General features: G+C 40.6%; 1 protein-coding gene across 2 annotated transcripts in view; it reads right to left on the bottom strand.

Moving 5' to 3' along the window:
• Positions 1-654: 654 nt before the first annotated feature.
• LOC103119564 (condensin complex subunit 2) overlaps positions 655-21,501 on the bottom strand; it is a 28,540-nt gene continuing 7,693 nt past the window's right edge. For both annotated transcript variants that reach the window (XM_060184871.1, XM_060184872.1), the window contains 6 exons: positions 16,279-16,468; positions 15,328-15,422; positions 14,333-14,538; positions 9,677-9,825; positions 7,625-7,731; positions 655-870 (listed from right to left, as the gene is read on the bottom strand). In XM_060184871.1, the coding sequence (XP_060040854.1) occupies positions 670-870; positions 7,625-7,731; positions 9,677-9,825; positions 14,333-14,538; positions 15,328-15,422; positions 16,279-16,468 (948 nt within the window). In that variant the 3' untranslated portion in view covers positions 655-669. The remainder of the gene's footprint in view (positions 871-7,624; positions 7,732-9,676; positions 9,826-14,332; positions 14,539-15,327; positions 15,423-16,278; positions 16,469-21,501) is intronic.

Here is a 21,501-nt window from a genome sequence, read left to right as displayed (position 1 = left end):
AGAATCTCCACTGAGTCACCTCCTACGTCGCTGTCGACTGTATACTTTGACACCAGAAAATTAGACCCAAGAAGGCAAATGAACAGAGGGTCCAAATAAAATGGAGCTAACCTGAATCATGCCAGGTTACTCTGGTAACGGGAACAGGAATTTGCTACTAGCATCGCAGAAGGACCACAGGTAAATAAAGTGAACAGTGATGGAAGCGTAGTACTAGGTATTGTAGAGTGATCATCTTCACGATGTGAAGAGGAGCCCAAGAAGGCTGTGCAGCATAGAGTACTTCCTGACACATCTACAGGTAGATGCGTGGCACCTATGTTATCTATGCCATGTGTTACTATAGCTTTACACACCTTGTTCAGGAGTGCGACAGTGTGGGCTGGCTTGTGAACTCACAAGTGAGAAATGAGAAAATCAAGAAATATGAAACATTTTATAAAAAGCTCAACAAGATTTTGCTTTTCTCTTTAGCATTTCAATACATATGCCTCAGTTAACATTCTAACTGTATGAGCAATTTGCAAATCTATAGTGTGCATCTATCATACAAGCTTTTCTTTTTGGCTGTCATCTTCTTTTCATCTCTCAGCAATTCCCTTTGGCTAATTTATAGTCTGCTTTGTGCTCTCTTCTCTTTCTCAAAGGTACTGTCTGACAATCACACTATCAGCCACTTGATACCTCTGATGCTATTAACACATTCAAAGAAAACAGCAAATTCAAGAAACCAAAAAAGAGCCTTACCCTGGTGCCTGGTTTGAGATGTAACTGAAGAAGATTTTCAGGTTCATAGTGGAAATCCATAGGAAGAGTGGTGGCTCTCCAATTTTGGTTCTCCAACGTGGATTTGCTCAGAACAGTAGAAGCCTGTTAATTTTTAAAAAGAGTGATTTGGGGCTTAGGAGACAGCATAATAGCTATACTAACAACTTTCAAGTCTAAGGTTCTGAGGCCCCAGGTTTAATCCCTAGCACCACCATAAGTCACAGCTGAGTATTGTGCTGGTTCCTCACTATCCTCCTCCTCTCTACAGCTCTATTAAGATAAATAAAATATTTTTAGGGGCAGGTGGTGGCACACCTGGTTAAGCACATACATTGCAGTGTACAAGGTCCTAGGCTCAAGCCCCTGGTCCCCACCTGCAGGGGGAAAGCATCACAAGTGGTGAAGCAGACAAGGACTTCCAGAGGCGGAGCTATGAGCAGCAGAGCGCTTTCTCTCCTCTCCCGGATCAACTAGGAATACCAAAGGAGACCACCCGGACCGAAACAAGACAGGACTAGAATGACCACAGGAACCCAGTAAATCACCGGAGAGTACAAACACGTGTGGCTGGTGACAGAGAGGAGAGAGAGGCCTAAGGAGAGATTAAGTGACTGCTAACAGTTCAGCAGTTTATCAGTTGAGACACCACCTCCAGTCTGCTCCACCAACAAGGGGACACCTTAAGGGAGGAGAGGACTCCCCAGAGACTCAACAAGTGCAACTCTGAGTCTCCATTGCTACTACCCTCAGAATCTGGAGCAGCAACAGGGAGGGACACCAGGGGACAGAGATCTAACCGGGAAACTCAGAAGACATATACCTTGGTGGCATAGCTGAGGGGCTGTGAAAGTCTCTTTGCATAACCACTGGATTATCTCTGCCACACCCTGCTTTATCTCTTGGTCAGGAGTCAGTGATTAAGCTAAGAAGCCTATTGATAGTTGAAAAGCCCTCAGGCTCCCATAGCATACATGGAAGAAAAAAAAAAGAGGCTTTTAAACCACTGAGCTCCAACTCAGGGATTGAAAAAACTGTTAACTTCCACCACGGTAAAACCTTTAATTAAATTACTTAGACACAAGTCAATCCAGGCAATAGTGATCAATAATTTGAAAAGTACTGATAAAGGAAACTCATAACATAATATATAAAATGGTTAAAACAACAAGAAAAAATATTAGAGACTCGAACCAGGACAAGAGTCCAGCTAAAAGTCCTCCAGAGGGTGAAGCACAAAACGAGTTCAACATCCAAACATTAGCTAAGGAAATAATAACAGGAGTGAGTAAAGAATTTGAAAAAATTGTAATCACAAATGCAGGAACAACAAAAGAGAATATGGAAGAAAATGCAAATTATCTCATGGTTATTAGAGAGCTGAAAGCTGAAATCGCTGAGCTAAGAATGCAACTAGCTGAACAAGCTAAAACAGTATCAGAGCAGGGCAACAAAATAGATGAACTCCAGAAAACAGTAGAGGGCAGAGAGAATAGAATCTATGAGGCTGAAGACAGAATTAGCAAGATTGAGGATGAATTAGAGACAACTAAAAAAGAAGTAAGGGATCTCAAAAAGAGATTAAGAGATGCTGAAAACAACAACAGAATCCTATGAGATGACTTCAAAAGAAAGAATATACGCAATATTGGCATACCAGAGGAAGAAAGAGAAGGAGAGGAAGAAAGCATTTTCCAGGCCACAGTAGCTGAAAACTTCTCTAGTCAAGACAACATCAAAGACATAAAAATTCAAGAAGCCCAGAGGGTCCCAAACAGAATTAACCCAGACCTAAAGACACCAAGACATATCATACTTAGAATGGAAAGGAATAAGGATACAGAAAGGATCCTGAAGGCTGCAAGAGAAAAACAGTCACCTACAAAGGAAAACCCATAAGATTAGTAGCAGACTTCTCCATACAAACACTACAGGCCAGAAGAGAATGGCAAGATATCTATCGAGTGCTCAATGAGAAAGGCTTTCAGCCAAGAATACTATATCCTGCTAGACTGTCATTCAGACTAGATGGAGGCATCAAAACCTTCTCAGACAAGCAACAGTTGAAAGAATCAACCATCACCAAGCCTGCCCTGAAAGAAGTTCTGAAAGGTCTCCTATAAACAACCAGACCACCACAAATAGGACATATATCAAACACTCTAAAACTCTACAAGGATGGTGTTAAAATATCTTCAATCTTTGATATCAATAAATGTCAATGGCCTGAATTCACTTATTAAAAGACACAGAGTAGAAAGATGGATCATAAAACACAACCCAATAATATGTTGTCTACAGGAAACTCACCTAACTCAACAAGACAAACACAGACTTAAAGTGAAAGGATGGAAAACTATCATACAAGCCAATGGCCCACAAAAAAGGGCAGGAGCAGCTATTCTCATATCTGACATGATAGACTTTAAAACAGATAAGATTAAAAAAGATAGGAATGGACACTACTTAATGCTCAGAGGATCAGTCAATCAAGAGGACTTAACAATTATTAATATCTATGTACCCAATGAGAAGCCATCTAAATACATCAAACTTCTACTGAAAGAGCTACAACAATATATTAACAGTAATACAACATAGTAGGGGACTTCAACACCCCACTCTCTCACCTTGACAGATCATCCAGGCAGAAAAATCAATAGACACAAGGGAGCTAAGTGAAGAGATAGATAAACTAGAACTATTGGACATTTTCAGAGTCATTCATCCCAAGAAACTGGAATACACATTTTACTCAAATCCACATGGGTCATTCTCAAGGATAGACCATATATTAGGCCACAAAGACAGCATCAGCCAATTCAAGAGCATTGAAATCATCCCAAGAATCTTCTCAGACCACAGTGGAATTAAACTAACACTGATCAACAAAAGATTAGTAACAGTGCCAAAATGTGGAAGCTCAACAGTACACTTCTTAACAACTCCTGGGTCAAAGAAGAAATCAAGGAATAAATCAAAATGTTTCGAGAGTTCAATGAAAATGAAGACACAAGCTATCAAAATATTTGGAACACGGCTAAAGCAGTCCTAAGAAGGAAGTTCATAGCTATACAAGCACACATTAGGAAACAAGAAAAGGCACAAATAAACAGCCTGATTGCACATCTTAAAGACCTAGAAGAAGAAATACAAAGGAACCCTAAAGCAACCAGAAGGACAGAAATCACTAGTTAGGGCAGAAATCAATAACATTGAGAATAGGAAAACCATACAAAAGATCAACGAAAGTAAATGTTGGTTCTTCGAAAGAGTAAACAAAATCGACAAACCTTTAGCCAGACTCACAAAACAAAAAGGGAGAAGACCCAAAGAAATTGGATAGTAAATGAAAGAGGAGATATCACAACAGACACCATAGAAATTCAACATACCATGCGAGGCTTCTATGAACAACTATATGCCACCAGGCTAGAGAACCTGGAAGAAATGGACGATTTCCTAGGTACCTACCAACTTCCAAAACTAAGTCAAGAGGAAGTGGATAACATGAACAGGCCCATCACAGCTAATGAAATTGAAATAGTTATCAAAAATCTCCCCAAAAATAAAAGTCCTGGACCAGATGGTTTTACAAATGAATTCTACAAAACTTTCAAAGAAGAACTAATACCTCTACTTTTAAAAGTCTTCCAGAAGATTGAAGATACTGGAATACTCCCTGCCAGCTTCTATGAAGCCAACATCACCCTGATACCAAAAGCAGACAGGGGCACAACCAAAAAAGAAAACTACAGACCAATATCTCTGATGAACATAGATGCGAAAACATTGAACAAAATTCTAGCCAACCAGATATAGCAGTATATCCAAAAGATTGTTCATCATGACCAAGTGGGGTTTATCCCAGGCATGCAAGGTTGGTTTAATATACGTAAATCAATCAATGTGATCCACCACATCAACAAAAGCAAGACCATACAAGACCATATCAATAGATGCAGAGAAAGCCTTTGACAAAATACAACATCCCTTTATGATCAAAACACTACAAAAAATGGGAATAGATGGGAAATTCCTGAAGATAGTGGAGTCTATATATAGCTAACCTACAGCCAACATCATACTCAATGGTGAAAAACTGGAAGCATTTCCACTCAGATCAGGTACTAGACAGGGCTGACCACTATCATCATTACTATTCAACATAGTGTTGGAAGTTCTTGCCATAGCAATCAGGCAGAAGCAAGGAATTAAAGGGATACAGATTGGAAGAGAAGAAGTCAAACTCTCCTTATTTGCAGATGACATGATAGTATACATGGAAAAACCTAAGGAATCCAGCAAGAATCTTTTGGAAATCATCAGGCAATACAGTAAGGTGTCAGGCTACAAAATTGACATTCAAAAGTAAGTGGCATTCCTCTATGCAATCACTAAGTTAGAAGAAATTGAAATCCAGAAATCAGTTCCTTTTTCTATAGCAACAAAAACAATAAAATATCTAGGAGTAAACCTAACCAAAGAAGTGAAAGACTTGTATACTGAAAATTATGAGTCCCTACTCAAAGAAATTGAAAAAGACACAAAGAAGTAGAAAGATATTCCATGTTCATGGGTTGGAAGAATTAACATCATCAAAATGAATATATTACCCAGAGCAATCTACAAATTTAATGCTATCCCCATCAAGATCCCAAGCACATTTTTTAGAATAGAACAAATGCTACAAATGTTTATCTGGAACCAGAAAAGACCTAGAATTGCCAAAACAATCTTGAGAAAAAAGAACAGAACTGGAGGCATCACACTCCCAGATCTCAAACTGTATTATAGGGCCATTGTCATCAAAACTGCTTGGTACTGGAACATGAATAGACACACTGACCAGTGGAATAGAATTGAGAGCCCAGAAATGAGGCCCCACACATATGGACATCTAATCTTTGACAAAGGGGCCCAGACTATTACATGGGGAAAGCAGAGTCTCTTCAACAAATGGTGTTGGAAACAATTGGTTGAAACATGCAGAAGAATGAAACTGAATCACTATATTTCACCGAATACAAAAGTAAATTCCAAGTGGATCAAGGACTTGGATGTTAGACCAGAAACTACCAAATACTTAGAGGAAAATATTGGCAGAACTCTTTTCCGCATAAATTTTAAAGACATTTTCAATGAAACGAATCCAATTACAAGGAAGACTAAGGCAAGCATAAACCTATGGGACTACATCAAATTAAAAAGCTTCTTCACAGCAAAAGAAACCACTACCCAAACCAAGAGACCCCTCACAGAATGGGAGAAGATCTTTACATGTCATACATCAGATAAGAGTCTAATAACCAACATATATAAAGAGCTTGCCAGGGAGTCGGGTGGTAGCGCAGCAAGTTAATAAGCGCAGGTGGCGCTAAGCACAAGGATCAGCAGAAGGATCCCGGTTTGAGCCCCCGGCTCCCCACCTGCAGGGGAGTCACTTCACAGGCGGTGAAGCAGGTCTGCAGGCGTCTTTCTCTCCCCCTCTGTCTTCCCCTCCTCTCTCCATTTCTCTCTGTCCTATCCAACAACAATGACATCAATAATAACTACAATCAATAATAATAACAACAAAACAAGGGCAACAAAAGGAATTAATTAATTAATTTAAAAAGTGCTTGCCAGACTCAACAAGATAACAAATAACCCCATCCAAAAATGGGGGGAGGACTTGGACAGAATATTCACCACAGAAGAGATCCAAAAGGCCGAGAAACACATGAAAAAATGCTCCAAGTCTCTGATTGTCAGAGAAATGCAAATAAAGACAACAATGAGACATCACTTTACTCCTGTGAGAATGTCATACATCAGAAAAGTTAACAGCAGCAAATGCTGGAGAGGGTGTGGGGTCAAAGGAACCCTCCTGCACTGCTGGAGGGAATGTCAATTGGTCCAACCTCTGTGGAGAACAGTCTGGAGAACTCTCAGAAGGCTAGAAATGGACCTACCCTATGACCCTGCAATTCCTCTCCTGGGGATATATCCTAAGGAACTCAACACATCCATCCAAAAAGATCTGTGTGCACATATGTTCTTGGCAGCACAACTTGTAATAGCCAAAACCTGGAAGCAACCCAGGTGTCCAACAACAGATGAGTGGCTGAGCAAGTTGTGGTCTATATACACAATGGAATACTACTCAGCTGTAAAAAATGGTGACTTCACCGTTTTCAGCCGATCTTGGATGGACCTTGAAAAAATCATGTTGAGTGAAATATGTCAGAAACAGAAGGATGAATATGGGATGATCTCACTCTCAGGCCGAAGTTGAAAAACAAGATCAGAAAAGAAAACACAAGTAATACCTGAAATGGAATTGGCATATTGCACCCAAGTAAAAGACTCTGGGGTGGGTGGGTGGGTGGGTGGGGAGAATACAGGTCCATGAAGGATGATAAATGACATAGTGGGGGTTGTATTGTTAAATGGGAAACTGGGGAATGTTATGCATGTACAAACTATTGTATTTACTGTTGAATGTAAAACATTAATTCCCCAATAAAGAAATAATTTTAAAAAAAAGTGGTGAAGCAGGGCTGTAGTTGTCTCTCTGTCTCTTCCCTTCTCTATCTTCCCCCTCCCTTCTCAATTTCTCTGTCTCTATACAATAATAAAATTAATACAAATTTTTAAAAATAAAATATTTTAAAGTGATTTTTAGGTACCTTTAATAAGAATAGCCATAACATTTTTTCAGTGTTTGTGCTGCCAAAGTGAGCATAGCCAAAACATTTTTTTAAAGATTGGGGTTTGGGCAGTAGTGGTCTACCATCAGACTCCCCAGCTCTGTGTAAAAGAGTACAAGGAACAATTTAAGTAAGTGCAAATGCTTAAACAAAAATCCAGCACATACCTTTGTTTTTCGAAAATACACATCAAAGTCAATATCAGCATCAAAATCTATTTCAAAATCTTTCTTTGTACACTTCTTTTTGTTCTCTGATTGTGAAGCAGCTTCTTCTGTAGAAATGAACATGGATATCAACATCATTTCAATTCTGTGGTCTCACTTATCTCACAAAATCCATCAACAATCTTATCAGCCGTAAGAAGTTTAACATTCATGTCTGAGTAACAGAATTAAGAAATGCAAGGACTCTCGAGAATAAGGTCCTGAGTTCAGTCCTTAGCACTGCATGTATAGACTAATGCTCAGGATCTCTTTCTCTTTCACAAATAAAATTTTAAAAAGAAGAGAGATGGGGGGCCAGGATTACATGTCGCAAAGTGCAAGGACTAGCCTAAGAGCCCTGGTTTGATGCCCCAACACCCCACATGTAGTGGGGTCACTTCACAAGCAGTAAAGCGGGTCTGCAGGTGTCTTTCTCTCCCCCTCTGACTTCTGTCCTCTCTTGATTTCTCTCTGTTCTATCCAACAACGATAAACAACAAAGGCAACAAAAGGGAAAAAATAGCCTCCAGGAGCTGTGGAGCTGCAGGCACTGAGCCCCAGCAATAACCCTGGAGGCAAAAAAAAAAAAAAAAAAAGAGAGAGGAGAGAGAGGCAGAGAGAAAGACAGAGACAGAGAGAGATATGCGTAAAAATCATGGAGCCTGGTTCCCACCATACTATGTCAAGTTTCAGTGTTGTTGTGTCTCTCCTTAACTCAAAATTTTGTTTTTAAGCCAGAGTGTTGTACTGGCTATGTCTGTCTGTCTGTCTCTCTCCCAAATACAATCTGAAGATCTGTGGTCTAGGAGGTGGTGCAGTGGATAAAGCATTAGACTCTCAAGCATGTGGTTCTAAGTTCAATTCCCAGCAGGACAAGTACCAGAGTGATGTCTGGTTAGTTCTCTGTTTCCTATCTTTCTCATTAATAAATATTTTTTTTAAAAATCTGAAGATCTTTAAGTGATTTTATATTAAAAATAAATAGGGGGCTGGATGGTGGTGCACTTGGTTAAGCGCACATATTACAATGTAGAAGGAACCAGGTTCAAGGCCCCAGTCCCCACCTACATGGGGAAGCTTCAGGAGTGGTGAAGCAGTGCTACAGGTGTGTCTCTGCCTCTCTCCCTCTCAGTTTCTAGCTGTCTCTATCCAAAAAATATATAAAGATAATAAAAATTAAAATAAATAAATAAATAGGGTTAGGGATATAATATAAAGGTTGTGCATGATCTATTGCACCAAAGGACTGGGTGGTGGGGGGGGGTGTCATTTCCACCTACAATCACTGTTTGAAGTTACAGGGACACTAGGAGCTAATGGAAGGTCGTAAGTCCAGATGCTCTGACTCCAGGTCAGAATTCAGGACTCTTATCATTCCGAGATTTTATTTTATTTTGTTTTTTTGCCTCCAGGGTTACTGCTGGGGCTCAGTGCGGGCACAAATCCACTGCTCCTGGAGATCATTTTTTCCCCTTTTGTTACCCTTGTTGTTTTATCATTGTTGTGGTTATTATTGTTGTTGTTGTTGCTGCTGCGGTCGTTGGATAGGACAGAGAAATGGAGAGAGGAGGGGAAGACAGAGGGGGGAGAGAAAGATAGACACCTGCAGATCTGCTTCACTGCCTGTGAAGCGACTCCCCTGCAGGTGGAGAGCCGGGGGCTCAAACCGTTATTCAGAGATTTTAATTGTAACTGATCCCTTATCCCAGGTCAGATCAATTGGAGGTTGATTTATCTATATCCTTCTTTTTTCTTTTATAGATAGAGGTAGAAAGAGAGAGAGAGAAGGAGACCACAGTACCAGAGCTTCATTCTACACTGTGAAGGCAGAGCTCAAATCTAGGTCATGCACAAGGGAAAGTGGGACACTATGCAACTGAACTATTTCACTGGCCCTCTATTCACTTCTTCAACTTATAAGTAGGTGCAACAACAGAAAAAAAAAAAAAAAACATCAAGCATTTCCCTTCCCTGGCTGAAAGCTATCTCCTAAATTCTTTTGTAAGTACATACGTTTGTGTCGGGGTCTAAAGCGCCAGTGATCTGGGCCAGCCCACATTGACATGGTACGTGGGCTGAAATAGGAATATTCTCCAGGTTTCATGGATAGAAGGGGGCACATGGTCCTAATATCTCCATCTCCAAGGGGAATCATTTCTTCCCTGTAACACACATTAAATGTTTTTACATGCACATGCCAACAGACATCATGTAATCAGATACTTACATATAAAGCATATAATGCAGTTATAGGTTCCAGCTCCCCACTTTCCCACAAATGAGCAGCTTTTCTGAAGAGTAATATACTTATCACTAGCATCAATTTCTTAGGTGTGGGATAGGAGAAAAAGCTCATCCAATAAGGCTGCCTTCCTTGCTGTGTATGTGGCCCCAGTGTACCATGGGGGGTTTGCTCTAGTGTGGTGGTGTCTTTCCTTCTTTGTCTTATGTTTGTTTGTTTCTCTCTGTCTCAGTGAAAAAGTCAGCCCAGAGCAGTGAAATCATATATGTGCAATGCAACACATATAAAAACAAACAAATAAGAAACCCTAAGTTGTTGGGGAAATGGCAACAGTAGCATACTGGCCATGCATTTGAGGTCCCAGATGTGTTTCTCTTGATTTTATAATAAAATAATTATATCTTTACAAAACTTTGGGTGTCTTAAAGTGCTTCACAAAAGTCTGCCCACTTGATAGACAAGGAAACAGAGTAAATGTTTTTTAATTTATTTTTTTAATTATCTTTATTTATTTATTGGATAGAGACAGCCAGAAATTAAGTGGAAAGGGGAGGGAGGGAGACAGAGAGAGAGAGAGACCTGCAGCACTGCTTCACCACTTCTGAAGCTTTCCCCCTGTAGGTGGGGATTGGGGGGCTTGAACCTGGGTCCTTGCACACTGTAAAGTGTACGCTCAACCAAGTGCACCACCACCGGCCCTGAGAATAAATGTTTTTGTTATAAGACTACACAACGACCAAAATCATTTCCTGCCAGAGATGATCCAGGTGGTTGAGTGTATATGCTACAATGTGCAAGGACGGTTGGATCCCCTGGTCCCCACCTGCAGGGGGAAAGCTTTGCAGTGAAGCAGTGCTACAGGTGTCTCTCTGTCTCTCTTCCTATCTCCCACTGCCCCCTTAATTTCTGACTATATTAAATAAAGATAATAATTTTTTTTAAAAAAAAAGGCTAAGTAGCCATATTCCATTATAAAAAAAATTGATGTAATTTTAAAAACTAAATATAGGGGGAAAAAAATCAGATTTCTAACCTTTAAGATGTAGTACAACAGAAACTGATGACTATCTATATCAAATAACAACTTGCAGCATTGTGACTTCCAAAGGGAAAAGGAAGGCAGCTTCAGTAACATTCACACTCAATTCATGAACACGCTCAACCCACCCTAGAGGTTCAGCTACTTGCTCCATGCCTCAAACAAATGTCTGTGCATGACAAGTCAGATCTAGAGCAGTTCAAACTCATATTGAGCTCTTTGGGAAAGGTCAGTAGGTAGGAGATTTCAAGATGACTGAAACCCTAGGGTAGAACCTAAGCTTAGGTAGGAGATTTCAAGATGACTGAAACCCTAGGGTAGAACCTAAGCTTCCCGCACCTGTGCACTTAATAGCATAGATTGCAAGATTCTAGTCTGTCGGGAGTCTGCTCTCTCGGTAGCACAGCAGGTTAAACACAGGTGGCACAAAGCACAAGGTCCAGTGTAAGGATCCTGGTTTGAGCCCCTGGCTCCCCACCTGCAGGGGAGTCGCTTCATAGGCGGTGAAGCAGGTCGGCAGATGTCTATCTTTCTCTCCCCCTCTCTGTCTTCCCATCTCTCCATTTCTCTGTTCTATCCAACAAAGATGACATCAACAACAACAAGAATAATAACTACAACAATAAAACAACAAGGGCAACAAAATGGAATAAATAAATATAAAAAAAAAGATTCTGCTCTGTCTGGAAGTGGGGCAAGAAATGGTTCAAAATAATCATCTTCTAAAAACAAGTGCAAGGGCTCTATCATTGTCAGTTCCTCAAATGCCAGCTGTTTAAGAAAAGCATCAGCACTTCTCTGACATCTGAACACTGGATTTAAACAGTTCTTCCCAGCAATGTGCCTTTCATTTCTCACTTTTTAAAAAATATTTATTTATTCTCTTTTGTTGCCCGTTTTATTGTTGTAGTTATCATTATCGTCGTTGCTGGATAGGACAGAGAGAAATGGAGAGAGAAAGGGAAGACAGAAAGAGGGAGAGAAAGACACCTGCAGACCTACTTCACCACTCGTGAAGCAACTCCCCCGCAGGTGGGAAGGGGGGGTGTTAGAACCGGGATCTTTACGCTAGTCCTTGCAATTTGCGCCACGTGCACTTAACCCACTGCGCTTCCACCAACTCCTTTATTTCTCACTTCTTAGTACAGTGGTGGGGAACCTTTTTACTGGCAAGGGCCAAGTGGATATTTATAACATCATGTACAGGTCATATAAAATTATCAACTTAGGGACCAGGCAGTGGCACACCGGGTTAAGCGCACAAGGACCTGCGCAAGCATCCCAATTTAAGCACCCAGCTTCCCCCCTATGGGGTGTGTGTGTGTGTGTGTGTGTGTGTGTGTGTGTGTGTGTGTGTGTGTGTGTGACTTAAACAGTGAAGCAGGTCTGCAGGTGTCTCTCTAGCTCTCTCCCTCTCTACCTCCTACTACCCTCTCAATTTCTCTCTGTCCTATCCAATAAAAATGAAAAAAAAATGGCCACCAGGAGCAGTAGATTCGTAGTGCATGCACTGAGCCCCAGCAATAACACTGAAGACAAAAAAAAAAAGATACTGGGAGTCAGAAGGTAGCGCAGAGGGTTAAGCACACATGGCATAAAGCGAGGACCATTGTAAGGATCCCAGTTCCAGCCCCGGGCCCCCCACCTGCAGGGGTCGCTTCACAAGCGGTGAAGCAGGTCTGCAGGTGTCTATCTTTATCTCCCCTCTCTGTCTTCCCCTCCTCTCTCCATTTCTCTCTGTCCTATCCAACAACTACATCAATAATAACTACAACAATAAAACAGCAAGAGCAACAAAAGGGAATAAATAAATATTTTTTAAAAAAAAGATACCAACTTAAAAATTCACACTTAATGTTGCTATGGGAAAAGCTCTCAAATTTACAGAATAGAGTCCTGCTTGTAGATTAAAAAAAAAAAAAAGAAAGAAAGGGCAGGGGGGAAAAATAAATAAAGGGCGAGAGTAGATAGCATAATGGTTATACAAAGAGATTCTCATGCCTGGGGCACCCAAGTCCCAGGTTCAATCCCCCGAACCACCACAATAACCAGAGCTGCACAGTGCTCTGGTTAAAAAAATTAAATTGATTATATTAAAAAAATAAAAAATATTTTAAAAATGAAATAAAGTAAGACAGACATTAATAAATCCTTATCACTAAAGGATTTTGGGGTCCTTTTTCCAAATCATATTAAAAATTAAAATAATGCTAATTTATTAAGTACATATAATGAAGGCCAATAAAATTCTAATTTTCTTTTTAGAGTGTTTACTAAAGTAACCTAAAAGTTACACAACTGGGTTAAGCACACGTGGTGCAAAGCACAAGGACCAGCAATAAGGATCCCAGTTTGAGCCCCCGGCTCCCCACCTGCAGGGGAGTCACTTCACAGGAGGTGCAGCAGGTCTGCAGGTGTCTTATCTTTCTCTCCCCCTCTGTCTTCCCCTCCTCTCTCCATTTCTCTCTTTCCTATCCAACAACAGCATCAATAATAACTACAACAATAAAACAACATGGGCAACAAAAGGGAAAACAAATATTTTTTTAAAAAGTGAAACAACTATAGAAAAATTGTGCTACCTTTCCTATTTCCATGAGCTCAATTTCATTTGCTTATTTCATTTCCCATCAGTTCATCTCTGCTCTGCCTATATGGAAATCCAACACTGTCTAACACCCTATGACTGACTCTTGAGCTAGATAGTGGCTACTATAAGCAACACATAAGCCCTTTTCTGTCTCTAAATTTGGAATGACTGTGCCAAAAGCCAAACTGTGTAGCATGCAGAAACGGAGCATGGAGGGCTAGGGGTGGCGCACTTAGTTGAACACATGTTATAATGTACCAGAGGTCCCAGGTTCAAGCCCCTTGGTCCCCACCTACAGGGGGAAAGCTTTACAAGTGCTGGGAGGGCTGCAGTTGTCAGTCTATCTTCCCCTTCCCTCTCAATTTCTGCCTCTATCAAATAAATACATAAATATAAATAAAAACAATGAAACAAAAAAACCTAAAAGCAAGGAAGGACAGAAGGAAGGGCGGGAGGAAGGGAGAGAGGAAAGAAGGAAGGAAGGTAGGTAGGTGGGTCAGTCCGTGCCGCACTGAAGCTACAGCATTCCAGACAGTCTTTTTCAGTACTTTACTTAATTTGGTTCCAGCCTTTAAAATTCCCACGTCAACTTTATGCCCAGTAAATGGCTGAGCCAACATTACAAGGTCAGTATAATTCTATCATGAGTTAGGATGGCTCAGTCAGCGTGGACAATACCACACACCAACCAGTTCAGCTAATCCAGAGATGAAATCAAGACCATCCTAGAAGGAAATCTATTAAGAAGTGAAGGAAAACTCCTATAGAAACATTTTTTTGCAACACTGAAAGCCTTACTGGCAGCTCTGGATGCGGCAGGACTCACTCCAGTTTCTGAACTCTGTGTGATCCCCAGCTGCAGTGAGATCAGGTTCATCCTTGGCATCAAAATCATCCTCTATGGGCCCATCAGGGAAGTCCTCACAGTCACTCTCTTCTACCTCGGCGTTGATGTCAAATGCCTGATCATTCTTCTTAAACTTGTCTACCAAGGCTGACACGGACTAGAAGGAGCAAAGAGAAGATTCTCTAGTTCTCCTTATTCTTGTAACCAATCAATTACTGTTACAGAAAGGGCCCACAAAATGTGCTTTCTTACCCTGAAATTCTAGTTTCCAACCTGCTCCTCCCCACTCCTCAAAGCCAACATTCCCACGACAGCAGAAAGCTGAGGAAGTTTATATTGTGAAGCACAGGAAGAAGCTGTATTGTCACCAGGCACATTTTGTAAAGCATGAACAGGAATCTGCATCCATTAACTACATGTTTAAAGAAAACAGTTCTCCATGGAGACCATTTATTTTGGAAGCTGTAATAAGTAGGCTAAAGGGGGTTGGGCTAAAAATATACAAAAGAAAGCTCTACACATGACAATTTCTCAGGAAACTCTGTGCCAAGGGACTCAACCCTAAAAAGCAGGAAAGTCCTCGAGCTTAATAGCAGCCTAAGAAATCAAAGGATACTGGGATAACCATAGTCAAGAGTAAATCTTATTATAAAATGTTTACCCAGGAATTGTAGGGATGCCTTCCTTTATGGAAGCAGAGAAGGGAAATAATGCTAGTCCCAGAATTCCTTAGCTGTTAAACAGTTCTAAAGTTCACAACCCCTGCTCCCCAGGTTTTTGTCCCTAAAGAAATGCCAAAGGAAATATTTTCTGTACTCCTGGCTAAATAAACATGATGCCACAGTTCTGGTTCCCACTAGGAGAACTAATCTGAGGCCATCTCTCTGAAACCACAAGCTAATGGAGACATTCCCAGCGCCTTTACAAGTCCAAAAGCTGACCACACCTCATTATGTGTTTCACTGTCCCATTTAGTGAACTGGAACCCTGCCAGAGAAGGGCAGATCTGGCGATCTTCCTCCACACACTGCTGTAAGGGCACTGGAGAAGAAAAAAGATCACAAAGAGAACTTGAGAGGAAAACAGTACATGCTCCTCATCCCCTACAATGCTCTTTCCCGAGAGGGCAGATTCACAGACAACATACCCATCCTACAAGGATTAGTAAAGGACTACAGCAGAAACCTAAAAGACTTTTTTTTTTTTTTTTGGCATTGCCTACAGTAAGGAAATTTATAAAAAAAAAAAAAAAAATTCCTCAAAGTGTACTAGGTACACTTCTAATTATGCAATAATGTTCCTTAATTATTTCCTAAATTAAACTAGTTATAGATTACCTACTTCACAAAATTAGAAAACCAACTGACAGCATAAATTTGATGCCTAGCATTCATACCTATCTCTGATTATCACAACATCCTCAGAGGCAAGGGCATGGAGGAATAGGGTGGAAGGGATGTTAAAATCCATGCCAAGCCAGTATAAGGAGTTGACAGCAATACAGGCCTATTCTCAGACCACTAGAGAGGAGTGTGAAAGCAACCCACATTGTCCTCTTTTCCTCAGAGCTAAAAGGAAGAGAAGAAAGGAAGGCAGGAAAGATGGAAGGGGGAGAGGGAAGAAGTGAGGGAGGGGATCTCTAGCTTGACAGTTATAGTTGGTTTAGCCCAGGGCTCAGTATGTGAATATAAGAACTGTCAGCTAATGAGGAAGACTTGAAGATGTGATCGAGAACATGGTAAAAACTACAATTTTACTTTCATGCAAAAAGATGCCCCATTTGGCATTCTAGGGGATACTTTAAATAAACAACACAATGCTATAAATACAACACCCCATGGTTATATAGAACCATTCTCTGATGGCTGAAATGTTGATAAGAAGCATGTGTACTTACCTATCAAATCTGTCATGTCTACTGAACCTAAATCTGGTAACTCAAGAGGTTCTTCAGTGGAGAGAATCTTGACATCAGAAGGGAAAAGCAGCTCACTTCGATAGTCATTACAACGGAGGGTGGAGAGAAATACCCCTGCTGTGCTACATTCATCAAATGAGGCTATGGTCTTCTGAAACATGGGGTCAATCTGAGTACAAAAATAAAGAGGGAACCCAATAATTACCATATGTAGTCAAAGGAAACTTAAAGTTTCATCGAGAGCTAGGGAGATAGCTCAACATGTCAGAGCACTGGGCTGGGGAAACAACATAATGGTTACGCAAACTGACTTTAATGCCTGAGGTACGGAAATCCAAAGTTCAATCCCCTGTACCACCATAAGCCAGAGCTGAGCAGTGCTCTGAGAAAAAAAAGGTGGGGGGGGGGAAGAGTAGATAATATAATGGTTATACAAAGAGACTCTCATGCCTGAGTCTCTAAAGATCCAGGTTCAATTCCCCACACCACTATAAGCCAGAGCTGAGCAGTGCTCTGGAAAAAAATAGGGGAGGAGGTGCTGCAGGTAGTGTAGTGGGCTAAGCACACATGCCGTGAAGGGTAAGGACCAAGAATCATCATAGGGATCCAGGTTCGAGCCCCCAGCTTCCCACCTGAAGGGGGGGGGTCACTTCACAAGCGGTGAAGTAGGTATGCAAGTGTCTGTCTTCCCCTCCTCTCTCGATTTCTCTCTGTCCTATCAAACAACAACAACAATAGTAGTAGTAGTAGTAATAAGGGCAATAAAAATGGGAAAAAATGGCCTCCAGGAGTAGTGAATTTGTAGTGCAGTCATCAAGCTTCAAAAAAGGAAGAAAATAAGGCACCAAAGTAAAAACCCTGTGGTGAGGGGTAGACATGCAGCTTCCTGGGCCAGTGGGGGGGGTGGGAGTGGGTGGGAGGGATGGGTCACAGTCTTTTGGTGGTGGGAATGGTGTTTATGTACACTCCTAGTAAAATGTAGTCATATAAATCACTAGTTAATTAATACGAGAGGGGGAAAATTAATTGTACGTCTTGAAGTTTTTCAAAACACAAACTGAATCTTTTCAATATATAGGCTGTGTAATTGATATGCAGACTCTCTCAAAAGCCTAGACCAAGTAGATCAGAAGCAACCAATAGCACAGCTATATACAAGATACTGGGTACTGTACAGCAAACCCCAACAAAAGGACTTTTCAAAGTTAACCCAATTACCAAATAATGTGATGTAACATTAACTATCGATTGTCTTTTTGAACCCTAAGACAGCAAGAACCTCACATCTCCACTATGGAGCCTCTACTTCCCCCAGTCCTGGAACCATTGGATAGGGCCCACTTTCCCGTATGACTCTCCCAATCCATATCAAATAATATTGCATCTGCTGATCACAACCTAATCAATGCAACGATTGCCACCTCAACATGCTTCACTTCAGACTGTGTCCAGAGACTTCACGTGTGGAATGACAACCCTTCAACTTCATTACTCGGGTGAGACCTTTCCTTTCATAGTATACTCTAATTTCATCTCAGGTGGTTCACTTTCTAACAAAGTCCCAAAACCTAGATATACACCAGTTTCTGTGAGAGGGAGCATATGTTCACACGTATCCGTAAACTACTGCAAAATATATGCCTGAAAGCAGAAGTGCACTAGAGTTTGCAGTGAGTACCCCCCTAATACTTCCTCTCCTCTATTCCAAGCTTTGGGTCCATGATTGCTCAACAATTTGTTTGGCTTCGTATGTTAACTCTCTTTTCAGTCACCAGGTTCCAGATGTCATCAGGATGCCGGCCAGGCTTCCCTAGACTAAAGACCCCACCAATGTGTCCTGGAGCTCTGCTTCCCCAGAGACCCACCCTACTAGGGAAAGAGAGAGGCAGACTGGGAGTATGGACCGACCAGTCAACACCCATGTTCAGCGGGGAAGCAATTACAGAAGCCAGACCTTCTACCTTCTGCAACCCACAATGACCCTGGGTCCATGCTCCCAGAGGGATAGAGAATGGGAAAGCTATCAGGGGAGGGGTGGGAAATGGAGATTGGGTGGTGGGAATTGTGTGGAATTGTACCCCTCCTACCCTATGGTTTTGTTAATTAATCCTTTCTTAAATAAAAAAATAAAATAAAATAAAAAGAAAAAAAAAAGGAAGAAAAAGAAAAAAAAACACAAACATGTCAGCACCAACCTGCATGCTTAAGACCCTAGAAGCTTCAGGTTCAATCTTTAGTACCACTTTATGCCAGAGTTAAGCAGTGCTCTGATCCTCTCATTCTCTTAACCCCTCATAATAAGTAAGTTTTTTTAATCATGTTCATTGGATTCTGTTCATTCGCAACTGTATTACACTAAATACAAATGTTTGCACTTGATCAAAGAGGGGAGAGCAGCTTTGTAAACTAGCAGGTAAAATCACATTCTAGCAGTTCAAAAGGTATGTCAGATCAACATACTCGTTTCAAGTACAGAGAAAATGGCAACAAGTTTTTACCATGTTAAACTGGGTTTTTTGGTTTTTTTTCTAAATATATTTTATTTATTTTATTTTGTTTACCAGAGAACTGCTCAGCTCTGGCTTATGGTGGTATGGGGATAAATCTGGGACTTTACAGCCTCAGGCATGAGAGTCTCTATAAAATGACTATGCTATCTACCCCTGCTAACCTTAAGCTATTTGTTTACAATATATATGGACATGTATTCTTCTGTTGGTCTTTGTCATAATTCACTGGTTTTTGTTTTGTTTAATATTTATTAAGGATAAAGATAGGAAAGAAAGAACCAGACATCACTCTGGTACATGTGCTACCGGGGACTGAAATGGAACCTCGTGCTTGAGTCTAATGCTTTATCTACTGCACCGCCTCCTGAACCACCATAATTCACTGTTTTTTTTTTAAAGGTTCTTTTTAAAAATATTTTATTTATTTTATTTTTGATAGAGATGCAGAGAGAGAGATAAAACACCAGAGCACTGCTCAACTCTACCTTACAGTGGTGAGGGGGATTGAATCTGAGACTTTGGAGCCTCAGGCATGAGAGCCTGTTTGTATAACCATTATGCTATCTCCCCTGCCCTGTAATTCACTATTTTACTTTTTAAAATATTTTTTATATTTATTTATTTTCCCTTTTGTCACCATTGTTTTTTTTATTGTTGTTGTAGTTATTATTATTGTTGTTACTGATGTCATCATTGTTAGATAGGACAGAAACAAATGGGAGAGAGGAATGGAAGACAGAGAGGAAGAGAGATAGACAGACAACTGCAGACCTGTTTCACCACCTGTGAAGTGACCCGCCTGCAGGTGGGGAGCCGGGGCTCAAACCGGGATCCTTGGGATCCTTCCGCCAGTCCTTGCGCTTTTCACCACGTGCGCTTAACCTGCTGCGCTTCTGCCCAACTCCCCATAATTAACTATTTTTAATGACTATCTCTACATCCAAAAAAAAAACTTGCATGCTTGAGATCCCAGGCTAAACCCCTGGTACCACATGAACAGAATAATAGCTTTTTAAAATTCACTTATTTTTTTTTATATTTATTTATTTATTTTTCCCTTTTGTTGACCTTGCTTCTTTATTATTGTTGTAGTTATTATTGATGTCGTCGTTGTTAGAAAGGACAGAGAGAAATGGAGAGAGGAGGGGAAGACAGAGAGGGGGAGAGAAAGACAGACACCTGCAGACCTGCTTCACTGCCTGTGAAGGGACCTCCCCTGCAGATGGGGAGCCAGGGGTTCAAACCCGGATCCTTGCACTTCGCACCACGTGCGCATAACCCACTGAGCTACCACCGGACTCCCTCTTTTACTTATTATTTACTGAATAGAGGCAGAGAGAAATCAAGAAGGAAAGGGGACATAAGAGACAGAGAGACATCTGCAAGCACTGCTTTCACACTACAGGTGAGAATTAGGAGCTTGAATTTAAGTCCCTACACATTGTAACATGTGCCCTCAACTGGGTACATTACCACCTGGCCTCAAAATACTGTTTTTAATGGAAAAAAAAAGTTTTAAATTTTAACTCAACAACAAAAAAACAATTCCATCAAAAAAATAGGGAGAGGGGGTCGGACAGCGCACAGTGGGTTAAGTGCACATGGCACATGGCATGAAGTACAAGGACTGGTGTAAGGATCTAGGTTCAAGCCCTTGACTCCACAAGCGGTGAAGCAGGTCTGCAAGTGTCTATCTTTCTCTCTCCCTCTGTCTTCCCCTTCTCTCTCCATTTCTCTCTGTCTTATTCAACAACAAGGACATCAATAACAACAATAATAACCATAACAATGATTTTTTTTTTTAAAAAAAGGGCAACAAAAAGGAAAAAATATATAGCTTCCAGGAGCAATAGATTAGTGGTGCAGGCACTAAGCTCCAGCAATAACCCTGGAGGCAAAAAAAAAAAAAATAGAAATTTAAAAAGTAGGAAGAATGGGGTATGCCTGGATAGGTGCACATATTACCATGAACAAGGACCCAGGTTCAAGCCCCCAGTCCTCACAGGAAGGACATTTTATGATTGGTGAAGCAGAACTGCAAGTATCTCTGTTTCTCCTCTATCTTCTCCTCACTCTCAATTTCTCTCTATTCTAGTAAATAAAATAAAGTTAAAAAAAAAAAAAAAAGGTAGGGAGAAGAGATGATCAAATATTTTACCAAATCAGACATATATGTGACCAACAGACACTTAGAAAAAGAATTCTCATATCACCACATGAACAGTGGTATTTCTTGTCTTATCTCTCCCTGTCTCTAATACTCGCTCTCAAAAAAAGTCTTTTTTTTTTTTAAATCCACCAGAAGTGGAAGAATCATACAAACATGAAGCACCAGCAAAAACCCTGACAAAAAAATAAATAAAACTAACAAAAAAAGAAAAAAGAAAAGAAACAAAGCAAGACAACAGATAATCAAATGTAAACAAGCCCTTAAACTGTGACTGCAGAACTGAAATCACCAGAGGGGGTGTTAGGAACAAGGGTGGAAAGAAGGAAGGGATTCAACAGACTTTGGTTGAAGACTGTTCAAACTTCAGTAGGGATGAGATAACATACAACATAAAAACTCGAATATATAGCTTTGAAACATTTGATTTTTGCAAACCAGTGTTGCCTGAATAATTGTTTAAATTTTGTAACAATATCTGTTTGCTTAAAAATCAACTATATTAGTTATAAGTAACTTCTGGTA

This window comes from Erinaceus europaeus, unplaced genomic scaffold, assembly GCF_950295315.1.
Source record: "Erinaceus europaeus unplaced genomic scaffold, mEriEur2.1 scaffold_729, whole genome shotgun sequence".
Classification (NCBI taxonomy): domain Eukaryota; kingdom Metazoa; phylum Chordata; class Mammalia; order Eulipotyphla; family Erinaceidae; genus Erinaceus; species Erinaceus europaeus.
The sequence above is the reverse complement of the archived record's forward strand: the minus strand, read 5'-3'. Positions and strand labels throughout refer to the sequence as shown.